The sequence below is a fragment of the Balaenoptera ricei genome, chromosome 8 (genome assembly GCF_028023285.1).
Source record: "Balaenoptera ricei isolate mBalRic1 chromosome 8, mBalRic1.hap2, whole genome shotgun sequence".
NCBI lineage: Eukaryota > Metazoa > Chordata > Mammalia > Artiodactyla > Balaenopteridae > Balaenoptera > Balaenoptera ricei.
In genome coordinates, this window is record NC_082646.1 from 18,999,510 (window position 1) to 19,016,641 (window position 17,132).

The 17,132-nt window shown below is 35.0% G+C and overlaps 1 protein-coding gene across 1 annotated transcript in view; it reads left to right on the forward strand.

Moving 5' to 3' along the window:
• Positions 1 to 17,132, forward strand: part of CUL5 (cullin 5) — a 101,245-nt gene that overhangs the window by 72,063 nt on the left and 12,050 nt on the right. The window contains exons 11-13 of the mRNA XM_059930381.1: positions 2,197 to 2,261; positions 14,001 to 14,133; positions 15,523 to 15,654. Coding sequence (XP_059786364.1) covers positions 2,197 to 2,261; positions 14,001 to 14,133; positions 15,523 to 15,654 — 330 coding nt within the window. The remainder of the gene's footprint in view (positions 1 to 2,196; positions 2,262 to 14,000; positions 14,134 to 15,522; positions 15,655 to 17,132) is intronic.

Sequence of the window (17,132 nt, forward strand, 5' to 3'; positions counted from 1 at the left end):
GTGGCTCACGGGCTGTAGAGCACAGGCTCAGTAGTTGTGGTGCACAGGCTTAGTTGCTCCACGGCATGTGGGATCTTCCCAGAGCAGGGCTCAAACCCGTGTCCCCTGCATTGGCAGGCGGATTCTTAACCACTGCACCACCAGGGAAGCCCCGTATCTTTTTTAATATCATAAACCTATCACTAGAATTACCATTAGTTTTTCCCCCTCTTCAACTACCTTTCCTTACTTCCCAAGTGAAATTATTTTCTAGACTCTAAAAACACAATGAACTTTCTCCAGTAGCATTTTTTTAAAATTACTGTCTGTCTACCTTTAGATAAATAAATGGATAGAAAGAAAGGTAGGTAGGTAAGGTACATAGGTAGATAAAGTAGGAAAAGGGTTAAGGGAGTATGGAGGTAATGAGGTCATTTGAAATATTAAAGTGAGTGGCCTGCAAAGGCTTTATATGAGGTGACATTCAAATCAAGATTGAAGTTGATAAGGAATAAGTCATGTGGCTCTCTGAGGGAATAATACTCTAGCCTGAGGGGAGAGCAAATGCAAAGGCTCTAAGGCAGGATTATACCTGTCATGTTCCAGAACCAGAGAAGAAAGAGATCATTGTGGCCAGAGTGGATTGAGTGAGGGGGAGAATAGTAGGAAATCAGAGATAAGTAGTCCGAGATAACAGGAGGCCGGATCATGTTAAGACTGAGCCATGGTAAGGAGTTTCATTTCTACTCTGAGTAGGATAGAAAGTCATAGAAAGATCTTGAATCAAATGACAGGATCTGACTTACATTTTATCAGGATCACCTGCCTGCTGCAAAAAGAATAGACTGAAGGGGGCAAGAGAGGAAGCAAGGAAATGGGTTAAGAATCTATTTAAGTAATTCAGTTACGTAATTATGGAAGCTCTGCTCAGAACGATAGTAGGTGGAGGTAGTCAAAAGTGGTTGGATTTTGATTATATTGTAAAAATAGGCTATACAGGACTTGCTAATGGAATCAGATGTGGAATGTGATAGAAAGATCAGTCAAGGATGACACTCAGATTTTTGTTCTGATCAATTAGAAGTATATGCTTGCTGAGATGAGGGAAGATGAAGACTTTGGGAGAAGCAGGTTTTGGGGAGATGGTTGAAGAGAGATTAGGAACTCAGTTCTGAACAAGTTAACTTTGAAATGCTTATTAAACATCCATATGGCAACATCAAATCTGGAGCTTAAGGGAGGGGACGGGCCTGCAAAAATAAATCTGGGAGCTTCAGCATATAGATGGTTTTTAAAGCACTGACAGTGGCTATGATCTCCAAAGTAAGAGTGAAGATAGCAAAGAGAAGAGATCCAAGGACTGGTCTGGGGCATTTAAGTTAGTTATCAGAACGATGAGGAACCAGCCATCTTTCCTGAGGAGAGAGGAGAATGAGTGGAATGACCAGGAGAGTGCTGTGCTAGAAAACAAGTGGAAAAAGCACTTTGCAGGAGGAGGGCATGATCTGCTGTTTTAAAATGCTGCTGATAGGTCAGATAAGATGGGGATTAACCATTGTCTTCAGCAACATGGAGGTTGTGAGTGACTGACAAGAATGATTTGTTGGAGTAGTAGTGTGAAAGCCTGTTTAGAACAGTTTCAAATAAGAATGGTAGTAGAGAAATTAGCGACAGTGAGTTAGATAATTCTTCTAGGAGTTTAGCTTAAAGAGAGAGAAATATGGGGCAGTAGCTGAAGGTGGACAAAGCCAAAAGAGAATTTTTAAGATTTAAAGAATAATATGTATGCATATTGAGGCTGTAGAAATAATGGAGGGGGGGGGGAAATTGATGATACAGGAGAAAAAAGGAGGGAATTCTGATTACTTCGGTTTTCTCAGTGAAATAGGAAACCACATCATCAGCTGAGAGTATGCATGGGAGAGGAAATATTGGAGGTTTGAAAAGAAAGGAGGTGGTATGAAAATGTTTTCTAGGAGAATGTGTGGACAAGAGAAAATGTTATGGTTGTCAGGCAGCGTTAAGACCTCACTTGAGAATAATGATAATCATAACATGAGAAAGAGCATGTTGAAATCATTGACTTGAAAAATTCTGTCAGGCCAGATACATCATTAAAAATAAAAACTAATTTGTATTTTATGTATTTTTAGAATTATAATTAACTATTTTAAGTATTAAAAATAATGTTCGTATCTTATTTTATATTATTTTCAGGCATATAAAGCAGTTGTTAATGATGCTACCATATTTAAACTTGAATTACCTTTGAAGCAGAAAGGGTAAGTTTTTTAAATCATATGTTTAAAATGCTTACATTAAAATTCTTAAATTTTTTGGAGTGTATTATATGTTATTGGATATGCAAAGTGCCCTGTTTCCCTAATCCTATCAGGTTTGTTTTTCATTTTTTTAACTTTTATGATTTTTGCTGCCTTTGATTATTAAAAATTCTGTCTTGATTTTAAATTTTATATTATCTCCTCTTATGAGCAAAGAATGTTGACCTTATTTTTTTCAGTAAAAAAACGTTTTGTTCTTAATCTTTTTGAATCTCTACTTGTTTTTCCCTCCTTGTTATTCACCAAAGTTATTTTATAACCTACAAAAGCATTAAATATGACTCTATTCACCGTAATGATTTTAAGGGAAATCAATTTCAATGTAAATTTTTATGTGTTTATTTTTTTAGTTGATCTCTCATTGGTGAGATCTCAAGTAAGATGGATTTATTTGTGCTACTACTATTACAGAAAATCTGAAATTGAAAAGTTAATGAAATATTAATCTGAGTTAGTTATAGTATCTTCAGAGTTGTACTAAGTAGTGCTAAAGGTTAATTGGAAAAATCTTCTTTCTTAATTTTAAATAAATTTTATACACAATGCTAAAATATTCGAAAATAGCATTTCTCAAGAAGGAAAAGTAATTGTTCAGGGCTTTGTTGTTGTTTTTTTTTAATCATTTTCATTTTGTATTTTTTTGAACCGTGTAAGTTATTTGAGTGCCGTCACAGTGGAAGACACTTGGGTCATACAGTTTTATTGGCATTGTTTAGAAGGGCATTTATTGTGTTCTCTTTATAAATATGAAACATATAACACTACATCTTGGAGATCTCTTCATATGAATACATAAAGGTCTTACTTATTCTCCTCTACTCCCAGCATTTTTTAATGAAAATTTTCAAACTGAAGAGTAAAGTCACTCTGTTGCTTTATTTATATGTATATGTATCTTTATATGTATATGTATATTTATATGTATCTCCCTATACATCCATCAGTCAACTTTTAAATGCATTTCAAAAGAAGTTGCAAGAATCAGTAAACTTTGCTCCCTAAACACTTTAGCATGCAGTCGTTAATTGAATTTTGTGTTTGTTTTGAGATAAAATTTACCTACAGTCATATCCATAAATCTTAGGTGTATAATTTTGTGAGATTTGACAAATGCCTACATCCTTATTAAGATACACAATATCTTCATCATCCTTGAGAATTTAATTACCTCATGTCTATTTCCAATCAGTCCCACCTCCTTCCAGAAGGCAACTATTGTTCTGATTATTTCAACATAGGTTAGTTTTGCCTGATCTAGGACTGCATATAAATGGAATTCATACAATATGTACTTTTTGTGTACAGCTTTTTTCAACTCAGCATAGTGTTTTTAAGATTTATCCATGTTTTTTGTATCACAGTGGTTTGCTTTCCAAAGTGGTTGTACTGTTTTACACTCCCACCAGCAAAGTATGAGAATACCACTTAATCCTTGTTCTTGCCAGTGTTTAGTGTTGTCATTTTAATTTTAGTCATTCTGGATGTATGTAGTATTATCTCAGTATAGTTTTGATTCCCATTTCCCTCATGTCTATTGATATTGAACACTTTTTTGGTATTTTTGGTACTCTTATATTTTTCTTTAAACAGTTTTCAGATGTTTTGCCTGTTTTTTTTCTATTGGGTTGTTCCTTTTTATTAGTGAGCTGTGAGTTTTTATATATTCTGTATGTAGGTCCTTTGTAAGATATATGCTTTTCTTTTGTGGATTTTGCTTTCTATGTTTTGTCTAGGAAACCTTTGTCTACCTCTGACACTAGGACAAGAAGATAACCTTCTGTTTTCTTCTAGAAGCTTTATAATTTTTAGCTTTCATATTTACATTTAAGAGCCACCTTAAATTGATATTTGCATATAGTGTAAGTTAGGGATTAAATTTCATTTTTTTCTTTTCTGTATGGATAGCAAGTGGTTTCATCACCATTTGTTGGAAATACTTCCCATTCCCCACTGGGCTGCTTTGGTGTCTTTTGTGAAAAATCAAGTGACTTAAAAATATGTATGTTTTTCTGGACTTTCTATTCTATTCCATTGAATTAAATGGGTATCCTTTGGCCGTTACTAACAGCCATGATTAATATAGTTCTGCAGTAAGTCTTTAAGTCAGCTGGTATAACTTTGTTCTTTTTTTCCCTTGAGTGCTTTTGATATTCTGGTATTTTACTAGTATATAAAAATATGGTTGATTTTTGTATATTGATCTTTACCCCCTGTTACCTTGTTAAAGTTATTAGTTCTAGTAGTTCTTTTTTAGATTTCTTAAGATTTTCTATGTAAAAAATCATGTAATCTTTGAATAAGGCAGCTTTATTTCTTCCTTTCTCATCTTTATACCAGTTATTTCTTCTTCTGGATTGATGCACTGGCTAGGATCAGAAGTACAGTGTTGAACAGAAGTGAGGGTGGGCATCCTTGCCTTTTTTGGCAAGCTTAGGGGAAAAGCCTTAATATTTTGTCATTAAGTACAAAGTTAGGTGAGGGTTTTTCATAGATGCCTTTAATTGGGTTGTTTTTTATTCCTAATTTGCTGAAAGTTTGATAATGAATGGGTGTTGACTTATTAAATGCTTTTTCTGTGTTGAAATGACCAGAAGGTTTTTCTTCCTTATTCTTTTGATGTGGTGAAATACATTGATTTGGGGGAGGGGAGTGGGGAGATAGAAGAGAGATTTATTTAAAGGAATTGGCTTATGTAATTGTGGGGGCTGGCAAATCCAAAGTTTGTAGGGCAGGCTAGCAGGCTGGAAATTCTTGGGCAAGAATTGATTATACATCTTTGGGCAGAATTTCTTCTCAGAAAGAAACCTGAGGGAAACCTCAGTTCTGCTTTTTAATTTTTATTTTATATTGGAGTATAGTTGATTTACAACGTTGTGTTAGTTTCAGGTGTACAGCAAAGTGATTAAGTTATACATATACATATATCCATTCTTTTTCAGACTTTTTTCCCAATTTAGGTTATTACAGAATATTGACTAGAGTTCCCTGTGCTGTAGAGTTGGTCTTTGTTGATGATTTTTTTTATATATGGTAGTGTGTATATGTTAATCCCAAACACCTGATTTATCCCCCCACACACACACGTTTCCCCGTTCATAACCATAAGTTTGTTTTTGAAGTCTGTGAATCTCTTTGTTTTGTAAATGTTTGTTTAATTTTTTTTAGATTTCACATATGTGATATCATATAATATTTGTCTGACTTACTTCACTTAATATAATTTCTAGGTCCATCCATGTTGCTGCCAAGGGCATTATTTCATTCTTTTTTATGGTTGAGTAATATCCCATTGTATATATGTACCACATATTCTTTATCCATTCCCCTTTTGATGGACATTTAGGTTTCTTCCATGTCCTGGCTATTGTAAATAGTGCTGCAATTAACATTGGGGTGCATGTATCTTTTCAAATTATAGTTTTCTCTGGACATATGCCCAGGAGTGGAATTGCTGGGTCATGTGGTAGCTCTATTTTTACTTTTTTAAGGAACCTCCATACTGTTCTCCATAGTGGTTGTATCAATTTACATTCCCACCAACAGTGCAAGAGGGTTCCCTTTTCTCCACACCCTCTCCAGTATTTATTGTTTGTAGACTTTTTGATGATGGCCATTCTGACTGGTATATTGTATTTTTGTATTTGTATTTTGTATTTTTGTATTGTATACTTTTGGATGATGACCATTCTAACTGGTGACATTGTATTTTTGATTTGCATTTCTCTAATAATTAGTGATGTTGAGCATTTTTTCATGTGTTTTTGGCCATCTGTATGTCTTTTTTGGAGAAATGTCTAGTTAGATCTTCTGCCCATTCTTTGATTGGGTTGTTTGGTTTTTTTTTGATATTGAGCTTCCTGAGCTGTTTGTATATTTTAGAGATTAATCCCTTGTCAAGTCACTTCATTTGCAAATATTTTCTCCCATTCTGTGGATTGTCTTTTCATTTTGTTTATGGTTTCCTTTGCTATGCAAAAGTTTTTAAGTTTAATTAGGTCCCATTTGTTTATTTTTGTTTTTTTTTTTTTTAAATTAATTAATTAATGTATTTATTTATTTACTTTTGGCTGTGTTGGGTCTTCATTTCTGTGTGAGGGCTTTCTCTAGTTGTGGCAAGCGGGGGCCACTCTTCATCGCGGCGCGCGGGCCTCTCACTATCGCGGCCTCTCCCGTTGCGGAGCACAGGCTCCAGACGCGCAGGCTCAGTAATTGTGGCTCACGGGCCCAGTTGCTCCGCAGCATGTGGGATCTTCCCAGACCAGGGCTCAAACCCGTGTCCCCTGCATTGGCAGGCAGATTCCCAACCACTGCGCCACCAGGGAAGCCCCTATTTTTGTTTTTATTTTCATTACTCTACAAGGTAGATCCAAAAAAGATACTGCTGCAATTTATGTCAAACAGTGTTCTGCCTATGTTTTCCTCTAAGAGTTTTATAGTGTCCAGTCTTACATTTAGGTCTTTAATCCATTTGGAGTTTATTTTTGTGTATGGTGTTAGAGAGTGTTCTAATTTCATTTTTTTACATGTAGCTGTCCAGTTTTCCCAGCACCATTTATTGAAGAGACTGTCTTTCCTCCATGGTATATTCTTGCCTCCTTTGTCATGGATTAATTGACCATAGGTGCATGGGTTTATTTCTGGGCTTTCTATCCTGCTCAATGGATCTATATTTCTGTTTTTGTGCCAGTACCAGACTGTTTTGATGACTGTAGCTTTGTAATATAGTCTGAAGTCAGGGAGCCTGATTCCTTCAGCTCCATTTTTCTTCTTCAGGATACATAGGTTTTTTTAAGAAAACATTTAACCAAGGTTGAATTCTTGGAATAAATTCTACTTGGTTGTGCTGTATTATTCTTTTTATATATTCCTGGATTTAATTTGCCAGTGTTTTGTTAAATATTTTTTGTCTATATTTGTGGATTTACCACTTTCTTTCTGGCCTTTGTGCCTTGTACAGTTTTCATTTTTTCGATATCTTTGTCCTTTTCTGGTTTCAGGATTATGCTGGCCTCAAAAAGTATGGAGAGTTATTCCCTCCTTTAGTATGTTTTAAAAGAATTAGTTTAATTGACATTACTTCTTCCTTAAATGTTTGGTAGAATTCATTAGTAAAACCGTTTGGGTCGGGAGTTTTCTCTATGGGCAGATACTGATCACAAGTTCGATTCCTTTAATAGACACAGGCATTTCAAATTTATAAATTTAATCTAGTTGTAGTTTTGGTTAAGTGGTGCTTTACAAGGAATCTTTTCTTCTCAGTTGTCAAAATAACGTACATATAGTTGTAAGTTTATTATCCTTTTCTCTTTGGAAATACATTAAAACTTTTTTTTCTGGAACCATTTGAGAGTAAGTTGCTCATTATTCCAAGTACACTAGTGTATATTTTCTACAAATATAATCACAATACAACTATCAAAGTCAGAAAATTGTCTTTGATGCATGATAACCATCTACTCCGCAGATCCCTTTAAATTTATTGACCATGTTGTATTTTTTATAGCAGAAGGATCCATTGCAGAATCATGTGTTGCATTTAGTTCTTTTTTTTTTTTTTTTTTTTTTTTGCATTTAGTTCTTATATTCCTTTTTCTTTGGTGTGGAACTATCTCTCCTTTGACTCTCATTACCTTGACATTTTGAAGATTACAGTCCAATTATTTTGTAGGATGTCCCTTAGTGTGAGTTAATCTGATGTTTTTTATGATTAGATTCAGGTTTGCATCTTTGGCAGAAGTGAAAGTTTATTTTTCTCATTGAATCTTTTTTTTGGCTGCGCCACATGGCTTGCTGGATCCTAGTTCTCCAACCAGGGATTGAACCTGGGCCCCCAGCAGTGAAAGTGTGGAGTCATAACCCCTGGACCACCAGGGACTTCCCTCATTGCATCTTATCTGAGGGAGGGTACATGATTTTGATTTATCCCAGTACTGATTTTGTTTAGGTTGATCACCTGATTAAGTTGGTGTATGCCAGACTTCTCCACTCAATTCTTTTTCTTTTTGTAATTAAGTATTTTTTGACAGGTACTTTAAAACTATGTAAAGATCCCATCATTGCTCATTAAATTTTCAATTCGTACATTGATTTATCATCTCAGTATGAACTCATAGTTTACTATTTTTATTCAATGGGTTATAATTTACTTTTTTTTTTTGGTGGGGGGTTGTGGGTTGCTGTGCTGCATGGATTACAGGATCTCAGTTCCCCGACCAGGGATTGAACCCGGGCCACAGCAGTGAAAGCACCAAATCCTAACCACTAGACCACCAGGGAACTCCCATAATTTACTTTTATTCTTTGTTTTGATTTTTAGATTATCCTAGATTTCACTAGTGGGAGCTGGTTTCTGGGTCCTTTTTACAGTAAATTCTTCTTTCTTTTTGGGATGTGAGGATTTACAGATTCATTTTGTACTTTCCCTTGCCTAGCCTCAGGGTCAGCCATTTTTTCACAAAGCTCTAGTTGCTTTTAGTGGACGTTGGTATTTAGTGGACAAAATCTGGTGCTAGGTGTATTCATTGCTATTGTGGTGTCACTGGTCCTAGAGCCTCTCAGTGGACAAACTAAAGGTACACATATGCATTTACAACTACAATACCTTGCCTTGTTTCTTTGTGAATGCATTCCTCACCCTGCTGAGGCTCTGACTCCCCAGACTGGGCCACCCCCTACATGAATGCCTTCCTCATCCAACTGGAGCCTTAATGCCTCCCATTGTGCCTTCTCCTTGCATGGGCACCCTCCTTACCTATTTGGTCTCTTCTCTCATACTCCATACCTGGCCACTCCTTCATGTCAGCACACCCCTTACCTGTTTGGTCTTTGATGCCTGGATGCTAGGCCTTTCTAGTGGCTTTGACACCCCATGCAAAGCTGCAACCCTGCAAGGATGGCTCTTTTACTCTGCTTGGGCTTTCATGTCCTTGGTTAAGTTTATTTCTAGGTATGTTTTTCTTTTGGATGTTATTATAAATGAAATTGTTTATATAATTTCCTTTTGGATTGTTCATTGCTGGCGTATGAAAACACAACTGATTCTTGTGTGTTGATCTTGTACCCTGCAACTTTGCTAATAAATTCAGTCATTGGCTCTAGTAGCTTTTCTGTGGATTCTTTAATACTTTGTGTATAGAAGGTCATGACATCTGTGAATAGAGACACTTTTACTTCCTTCTTTGCAATTTGGATGTTTTTATTTTTCTTGCCTAATTGCTCTAACTAGAACTTCTAGCTCTAGATAGAACTTCTAGCACAGTGATGAACAGCAGTGGTGAATGTTGACATCCTTGTCTTGTTCCTAATTAGTATGTTAGCTGTAGTTTTTTTCATAGCTTTGTTATTCTTAATAGCAGCATGGTGTTACGTCTGGTACATATAGCATAATTTATTTAATTGATCCTTTATTTCTACACTAAGTATTTTCTGATACTTTGCTATTACTAATAATAGTGCTCCAGTGAATAATATTGTACATTTGCCATTTTATATCTGTTTCTACAGTCTAAATTCCCAGAAGTGGGGATTACTTTCTCTTTATTTTTTTTATTCTAAGGTGACCAGGTCCTGTCTTTAGCTCCAGATTAAGTAGAAAATTTCTGTGGAATAAAATGAGTATTACTAGATGATTCAGGCAGTAGAACATGAGTGTTGTGGCTATTGGAGGTGGTAGAGGTAATGTTCTAGAAGAATAAAGCTGCTGGTATCATCCAGGTTATTTGGGAGACTCACTCCTGAGGAGGAATATAGTAGTTCATGGTGAGCCAGTGCTTCCACTGAGAACAATCAGGAAAATCAGGTAAATTTAGGAAATAGTCATTTTAATATTATCAAAGAGCTACAGAAGCAACTAGAACAAAATATTTGAAAGTTATAGAAATGAGAGAGAACCTTTCAGAAGTTAGCTGATGCTTTGTAGCTGTGTTTCCCTGAAAAGAAGTAACTGAGAATCTAGGTTTCGCTCAGGCTGAGCAGTACTGCTGGGGGACAGTAGAGCTTTTGGTGGTCACACAGGACTGGAATGACAAAACTCACTAGGCTCTCAATTGAAAGCCCAGGAGGGACATTCCTTAGATTCAGTGGGTAACCAGAGGTAGACTGATTCTTAACAAAACTACAACCCATCCTTAAACCAAAATAGTTTGATTGGATTAAAGTGATCAGCCTCTGCCATAGCAGAACAAAGGGTGAACACACATTCTTAATGGAAGATAAACATTGTCTGGTGCCTCTGTGATTCTTCTTTTTTTTTTTTTAATTGAAGTACAGTTAATTTACCATGTTGTGTTAATTTCAGGTGTACAGCAAAGTGATTAAGTTATACATGTATTTTTCTTCAGATTCTTTTTTCTTGTAGATTATTACAAAATACTGAGTATAGTTCCCTGTGCTATACAGTAGATCCTTGTTGGTTATCTGTCTTATATATAATAGTGTGTATATGTTAATCCCAAACTCCTAATTTATCCCTCTCCCCCTTCATGATTCTTTTATATGCAGTGCATAGTATTCAGTACAACATTACTAGTCCTGTGATGGCAGAGAAATTTATGGTCAACTAAGAGAAAAATAATTTCAGAAGCAGACTCTCAGGTGATCCCACTATTGGAGTTAGCAGATAAGGACTTTAAAATAATTAAGATTAATAGCTTAACCACAGTGATATACCACTCACGCCCACTAAGATGGCTAAAATTAAAAAGACATTAACAAGTGTTGGTGAAGATGCGGAGAGAGATTGGGATCATTATACTTGGTACACAGCTACTGTGGTAACAATTTTGTAGTTCCTCAAGAAGTTTAACGTAAAGTTAACATGTGACCCATCAAGAAATGAAAACATATATCTACTCAAAAACTTGTACATAAATGTTCATAGCAGCATTATTCTTAATAGCCAAAAAATGGAAACAACCCAAATATCCATTATCTGATGAATGGGTAAGCAAAATGTGGTATATCTATGCAATGGAATTTTATTTAGTCATAAAAGGAAAGAAATTCTGATACATGCTACAACATGAGTGAAACCTTGAGACGTGAAATAAGCCAGACACAAAAGGACAAATTTTTTATGATTCCACTTATATGAGGTATCTAGGATAGGCAAATTTATTGATACAGAAAAGTAGGATAGACGTTACCAGGAACTGGGGATAGGAGGGAATGGAAGGTTATTGTTTAATGAGTATAGGGTTTCTGTTTGGGATAATGAAAAAGTTCTGGACATAGATAGTGATGATATTTGCAGAACATTGTGAATGTACTTAAGGCCACTGAATTGTACACTTAAAATGGCTAATATGCTAAATCTTTTGACCATGATAAAAGGATAATATTTTTTGAAGGAATGAATGGATATGTGCTATGATCCGGATGAATCATAAAAACATTATGCTGAGTAAACAATACCAGTCACAAAAGGTCACATATTGTATGCTTCCATTTATATGAGATGTCCAGAATAAGGAAATCCATAGAGACAGAAAGTAGATTAGTTATAACCAGGGGCTGGGAGGGAGGGATAGCTGGAAAATGAGATTTGACTACTAATGAGTATGGGGTTTGTTTTTGGGGTAATGAAAATGTTTAAAATTTTATTTTGGTGATAGTTGTACAACCTTGTGAATATACTTTAAAGAAACATTGAATTGCACACTTCAAATGGATAAATTGTATGGTATGTGAATTATATCTCAGTAAGAATCTTAAATAGATCATGAATAATAATGAGTAAATAATACATATTAATAGACAAATAGGTAGAAATTGTTACCTGAGAAAAGGTAATATATCTATAGCGATATGTAATTGGAATCATAGAGAAAGGAAAAGGAGGTATGAGCTATTGACCAGAATTTTTTCAGATTGCCAAAAGATGCCAACTTTTGTATTCAAGCAATTCTTTGAATCTCAAGCATGATAACTACAAATTAAATCATTCCTAGGTACATCATAGTAAAACAGCTAAAAACTGGAAAAAAACAAAGCAAAACACAAAAAGCCAGAGATCGGGGGAATGACACAATACCAAAGAAACAACAATAAAAGACTGAAAACTGTCTTCTCAACCTGTTGAATTGGAGGAAGGGAGATAGACCACTGCAGTTATTACAGCAGTTCACACAGAAGCTAGGCATTGGCAATGTGAATAGATTGGAGGAGATGGATAGATTCTTATGAAGTAAGTTAGTGGTCTTTATACTTGCCCAATCTACCTCAAGATATACAGAAAGAATTCCCAAGAGAATGCCAGTGTAGGTACTTTTAAGGAAATCACTTTCTAAATCCTCAACTTCCACATCTACTTTTTTCTGAAATTGAGCCCTCTGGTGGAAGTATTGCAGTTTCTCCTTTCACTTCTCCTTTCCAGAATTACTCTTCCCTATTTTGTAAAGAAAGGCATATCTCTCTTCATTCTTACTATGGTATGTGCCTTGAATTGTAAAATGCCTCCAAGTTGTGTAAGAAAGGAATATTTTGAAATAATTGGTATTGTTGTACAGAAAATGAATTTCTAATGACAAGATATTATATCCTTTTGCAAAATGGTTTCTAATTATTTGCTTTCAACACAATTGATAGCTAATTTGATCCATTATTAAAAAATAACTTTTTTGTTAGATCAGTATGTGTTTTTTAGCAAATAACTCAGGAGGTGCTTAGTGAATTGAGTAACATTATAAGAAAAGCTTCTTCTAGTCCTGTCTGTTAACTTAATGGGAATAAGATTTTTTTAGGGAAAAGACATAAATTTATAAATACAAAAAGTAGAAGTAAAATTGATGATATCCTGCATTCATAATTGGGAGGGGAAAAAAAGTTTCATCCACCTCATAGACAAAATTTTGCATATGCATATGTTTTATATACACACACAATATAATTATGTTGTTTTGTTAAGTCATGTACTTATAATAATTTGGACAACTCATTTCTGATAACAGTTGAATTTTATCTATACATATGAAGTTTTAAAATGTTGAATTTAAATTTATTTACATACATAGTTTAGAAAAGTAGGATAAAGAATAAATGAAAGACTTTCAAACATAAAATACAATACACTCGTTTTAAAGTTTTGTTAGGAAAGTGAAATAGAGATGTAAGTTCATTGTTTAAGGAAAGTTTGTTTACAGTTTTTTTTAATGGAGGATGATATATATCATGTCACTGTGAAATTTAGGTTACATTGGATATGTCTCAAAGAGTGAAGTAACAGTTTTAACATATATTGATTGATGTTCTGAATCAGATCGTCAAAAACAGGGGAGAATGCTACTTGTGTAGCATCTTGCAAATAAATCGAACACTGAGCGCTTTAAAAAAAAAGTTTTAAATGTTAACTTATAAATATGCAAGGATATACAGTTTTTCAAAACTATTTTAGAAGCATCTTAATAAAATCTTTTAAAGATCATTGGCAAAGCTGCCACTAGAGTGAGGCAAGGTGGCACGTAGGTTACAAAATACAAGGAGGTCTCACTCTCAGTGTTCTCCAAGTGCACTTATGGGAACCTAAGAGTGAGTGCCTCCTTAAACTATGCACCCTAGATGTAGACTTGCTTACCCTAGTCCCATTGGATCTATACAACATAAGAAATCTGTGAAAAATTGGCTTTAGAAAAAATACTTGCAGATTCAGTCATTTTCATCAACTGCTTTTAATTTGTTTTTTAGGGTGGGATTAAAAACTCAGCCTGAATCAAAATGCCCTGAGCTGCTTGCCAATTACTGTGACATGTTGCTAAGAAAAACGCCATTAAGCAAAAAACTAACCTCTGAAGAGATTGAAGCAAAGCTTAAAGAAGTGGTACATAAATTTTTTTTAACTTGAAATTTTTATATTATCTTTGAATTTGTGTTTTGCTTATAAGACTTTCTGTGATAGCCTCAGTTTTTTTTTTTTTTAACGTATATGTCTAAGCAGCTAATATTATGAAATTTTACCAGTGCAAGATCTCTCTAGAGCAGTTATTTTTCTTACTGAAAATTTTTATTCTGTAGCTGCCAGAAGGGAAATAGTATTTAATTCTTCCCCTTTCTTGATTATTTTTAAAAGTCAATTAAATTCTAGCTCGTATTAAAGGACAAAAAAAGGGAAAATGGAGCTAGCTGGTGGTATTTGGAATGATATTAGAGAGACCAGGAGTTTTTCACTTTTTTCTTTTTGTGAGAGCCCAAAATAGATAGCCAGGGATAAATGAGTGTAGATAAAAAGTTAGTTGCTTTCATATTTATTTGTCTCTGCTTGTTATTATATGATATAAGCCAAAGACATCACATCAAAGAGGAAAAAATTAGTAAGTAAAGATACAGAGAAAGTATAGACAAAGAGGGTTAGAGGGGGGAATTCCATGGCAGTCCAGTGGTTAAGACTGCTTTCACTGCTGGGCCCAGGTTCAATCCCTGGTCGGGGAACTAAGATCCCATAAGCTGCATGGTGCAGCCAGCGAAGCGGAGGGTGGGGTGGGGGGTGGGGTGGGGGGTGGTTAGAGAGAAGATTAGTGTCAGAATAAAGTGAAGAAGAAATGTAGAAGAAAAAAATGGGGAGGAACCACTGATTTTCATGTAAAGTTTTATCACATTTTATATAAAATCTCAAAAATTAATGTTTTTTTTTTTTTTTTTTTTTTTTTTTTTTTTTTTTTTTTTTTTTTTAAAAAAATGTCTATTTATTTATTTATTTCTGGCTGTGTTGGGTCTTCGTTTCTGTGCGAGGGCTTTCTCCAGTTGCGGCAAGCGGGGGCCACTCTTCATCGCGGTGCGCGGGCCTCTCACTGTCGCGGCCTCTCTTGTTGCGGAGCACAGGCTCCAGACGCGCAGGCTCAGTAATTGTGGCTCACGGGCTTAGTTGCTCCGCGGCATGTGGGATCTTCCCAGACCAGGGCTCGAACCCGCGTCCCCTGCGTTGGCAGGCAGATTCTCAACCGCTGTGCCACCAGGGAAGCCCAAAAATTAATGTTTTTAAGAACTAAAAGGTTATTTGGTTACAGTCTCAAATTTGCTAACTTCTAAAGTATTAAAGTATTGTAGTATTTCAGGACTGGTTATTTTTCAGAGATGGGCAATTTAGTAAGCCTCTGTCTGTATTTGCTTATATAAATTTCTGAATTTTGACAATTGGGGATGTAGAAAGGTCTAAATGAGAGGGATGGCTAAGAGTGTATGTAAATTGAAAGTAACTTTTTTTTCTGTACAGCTCTTGGTACTTAAATATGTACAAAACAAAGACGTTTTTATGAGATATCACAAAGCTCATTTGACACGACGTCTTATATTAGACATCTCTGCTGATAGTGAAATTGAAGAGAATATGGTAGAGTGGCTAAGAGTAAGTAAAATTTTAAAAAATATTTGGTTTTCTTAAAATAGCACATGGTTCATATGTGTGCTTAAGTAATGCATTTTGGTGATATTGTTAATATTGAAGAAATATGGAACATTTTAGAAGAATATAGCATCAATTATATAAAATAAAGTATATTTTCTTAATGAAGACTTCTGGTGAAGCACCTTTGCTCTTGCTTTGCTTCTGTTGTTTCACTCTTTTGTATCTCCACTCTCATTTGAACTGACCTTAACTAACGGACAAATCGTTTCATTTTTAAGATGTTTTTAGTACTAAATATTTAGCCATAGAGATGTTGGTAAATAAATACATCGATTAAGGAAAAAGAACCCATAGGTAAAAGGTGATGGCTTATTTAGTTTAATCAATGCTAATTATGGCTAAATTCCCATGTGAAAATATTTTAAGTCTGTTCCTTTCAGTCCATTTTAATGGAATTTGAGTTATATTAGTATAACAAATGAATATGTCTTTCATTTATACATATGGTATTATATATAATATTACATTAATATATGATAAAACATCTATTATAATGTGTATAATTATATGTTTGTTTTTTTTAAAATAAGGTTTAATTTATTTATTTATGGCTGTGTTGGGTCCTCGTTTCTGCGCGAGGGCCCTCTCCAGTTGCGGCAAGTGGGGGCCACTCTTCATCACGGTGCGCGGGCCTCTCACTATTGCGGCCCCCCCCCGCCACGGAGCACAGGCTCCAGACGCGCAGGCTCAGTAATTGTGGCTCACGGGCCCAGTTGCTCCACGGCATGTGGGATCCTCCCAGACCAGGGCTCGAACCCGTGTCCCCTGCACTGGCAGGCAGACCCCCAACCACTGCGCCACCAGGGAAGCCCTATATGTATTTTATATATATTTTTTTCATTTATATGTGTATTTCAAATTAAAGATTTGCAGATAGTGCTGTTTTGCCTGGTAGTGTGGGATAGTAAAAATTACTGTGCAGGTGATCTTAATATTAACAGTCACTGGGGAAAATTACTGTTTTGTGACTTTGAAATTTTTGTCAAAATATTAAAAACCTCTTATTATCTGTTACAAGTATATAGGAGAAAGAAAAAATTAGTAAAATTAATATGTATTTAGTACACTGTAATTTAAAACATAAACTTTCAGATTTAAAGTGTTGTATTTCTTTGAAAAAACTGCTATTGCAATTCACATGTCTGATATTGTATCTACAATATATAAAGAACTCTTACAACTCAACAGTAAAGACAACTCAGTTAAAAATGGGCAAAGAATTAGAATAGACATTTCTTCACAAAAGATATATAAATGTCCAATAAGTGTATGCAAAGATGCTCAACATCATTAGTTATTAGGGAAATGCAAATTAAAACCACTGGGATAGCTGAAAATTCAGACAATAACAGATGTTGGTGAGGAAGAGGAGAAATTGGAACCCTCATGCATTGCTGGTAGGAATATAAAATGGTGCA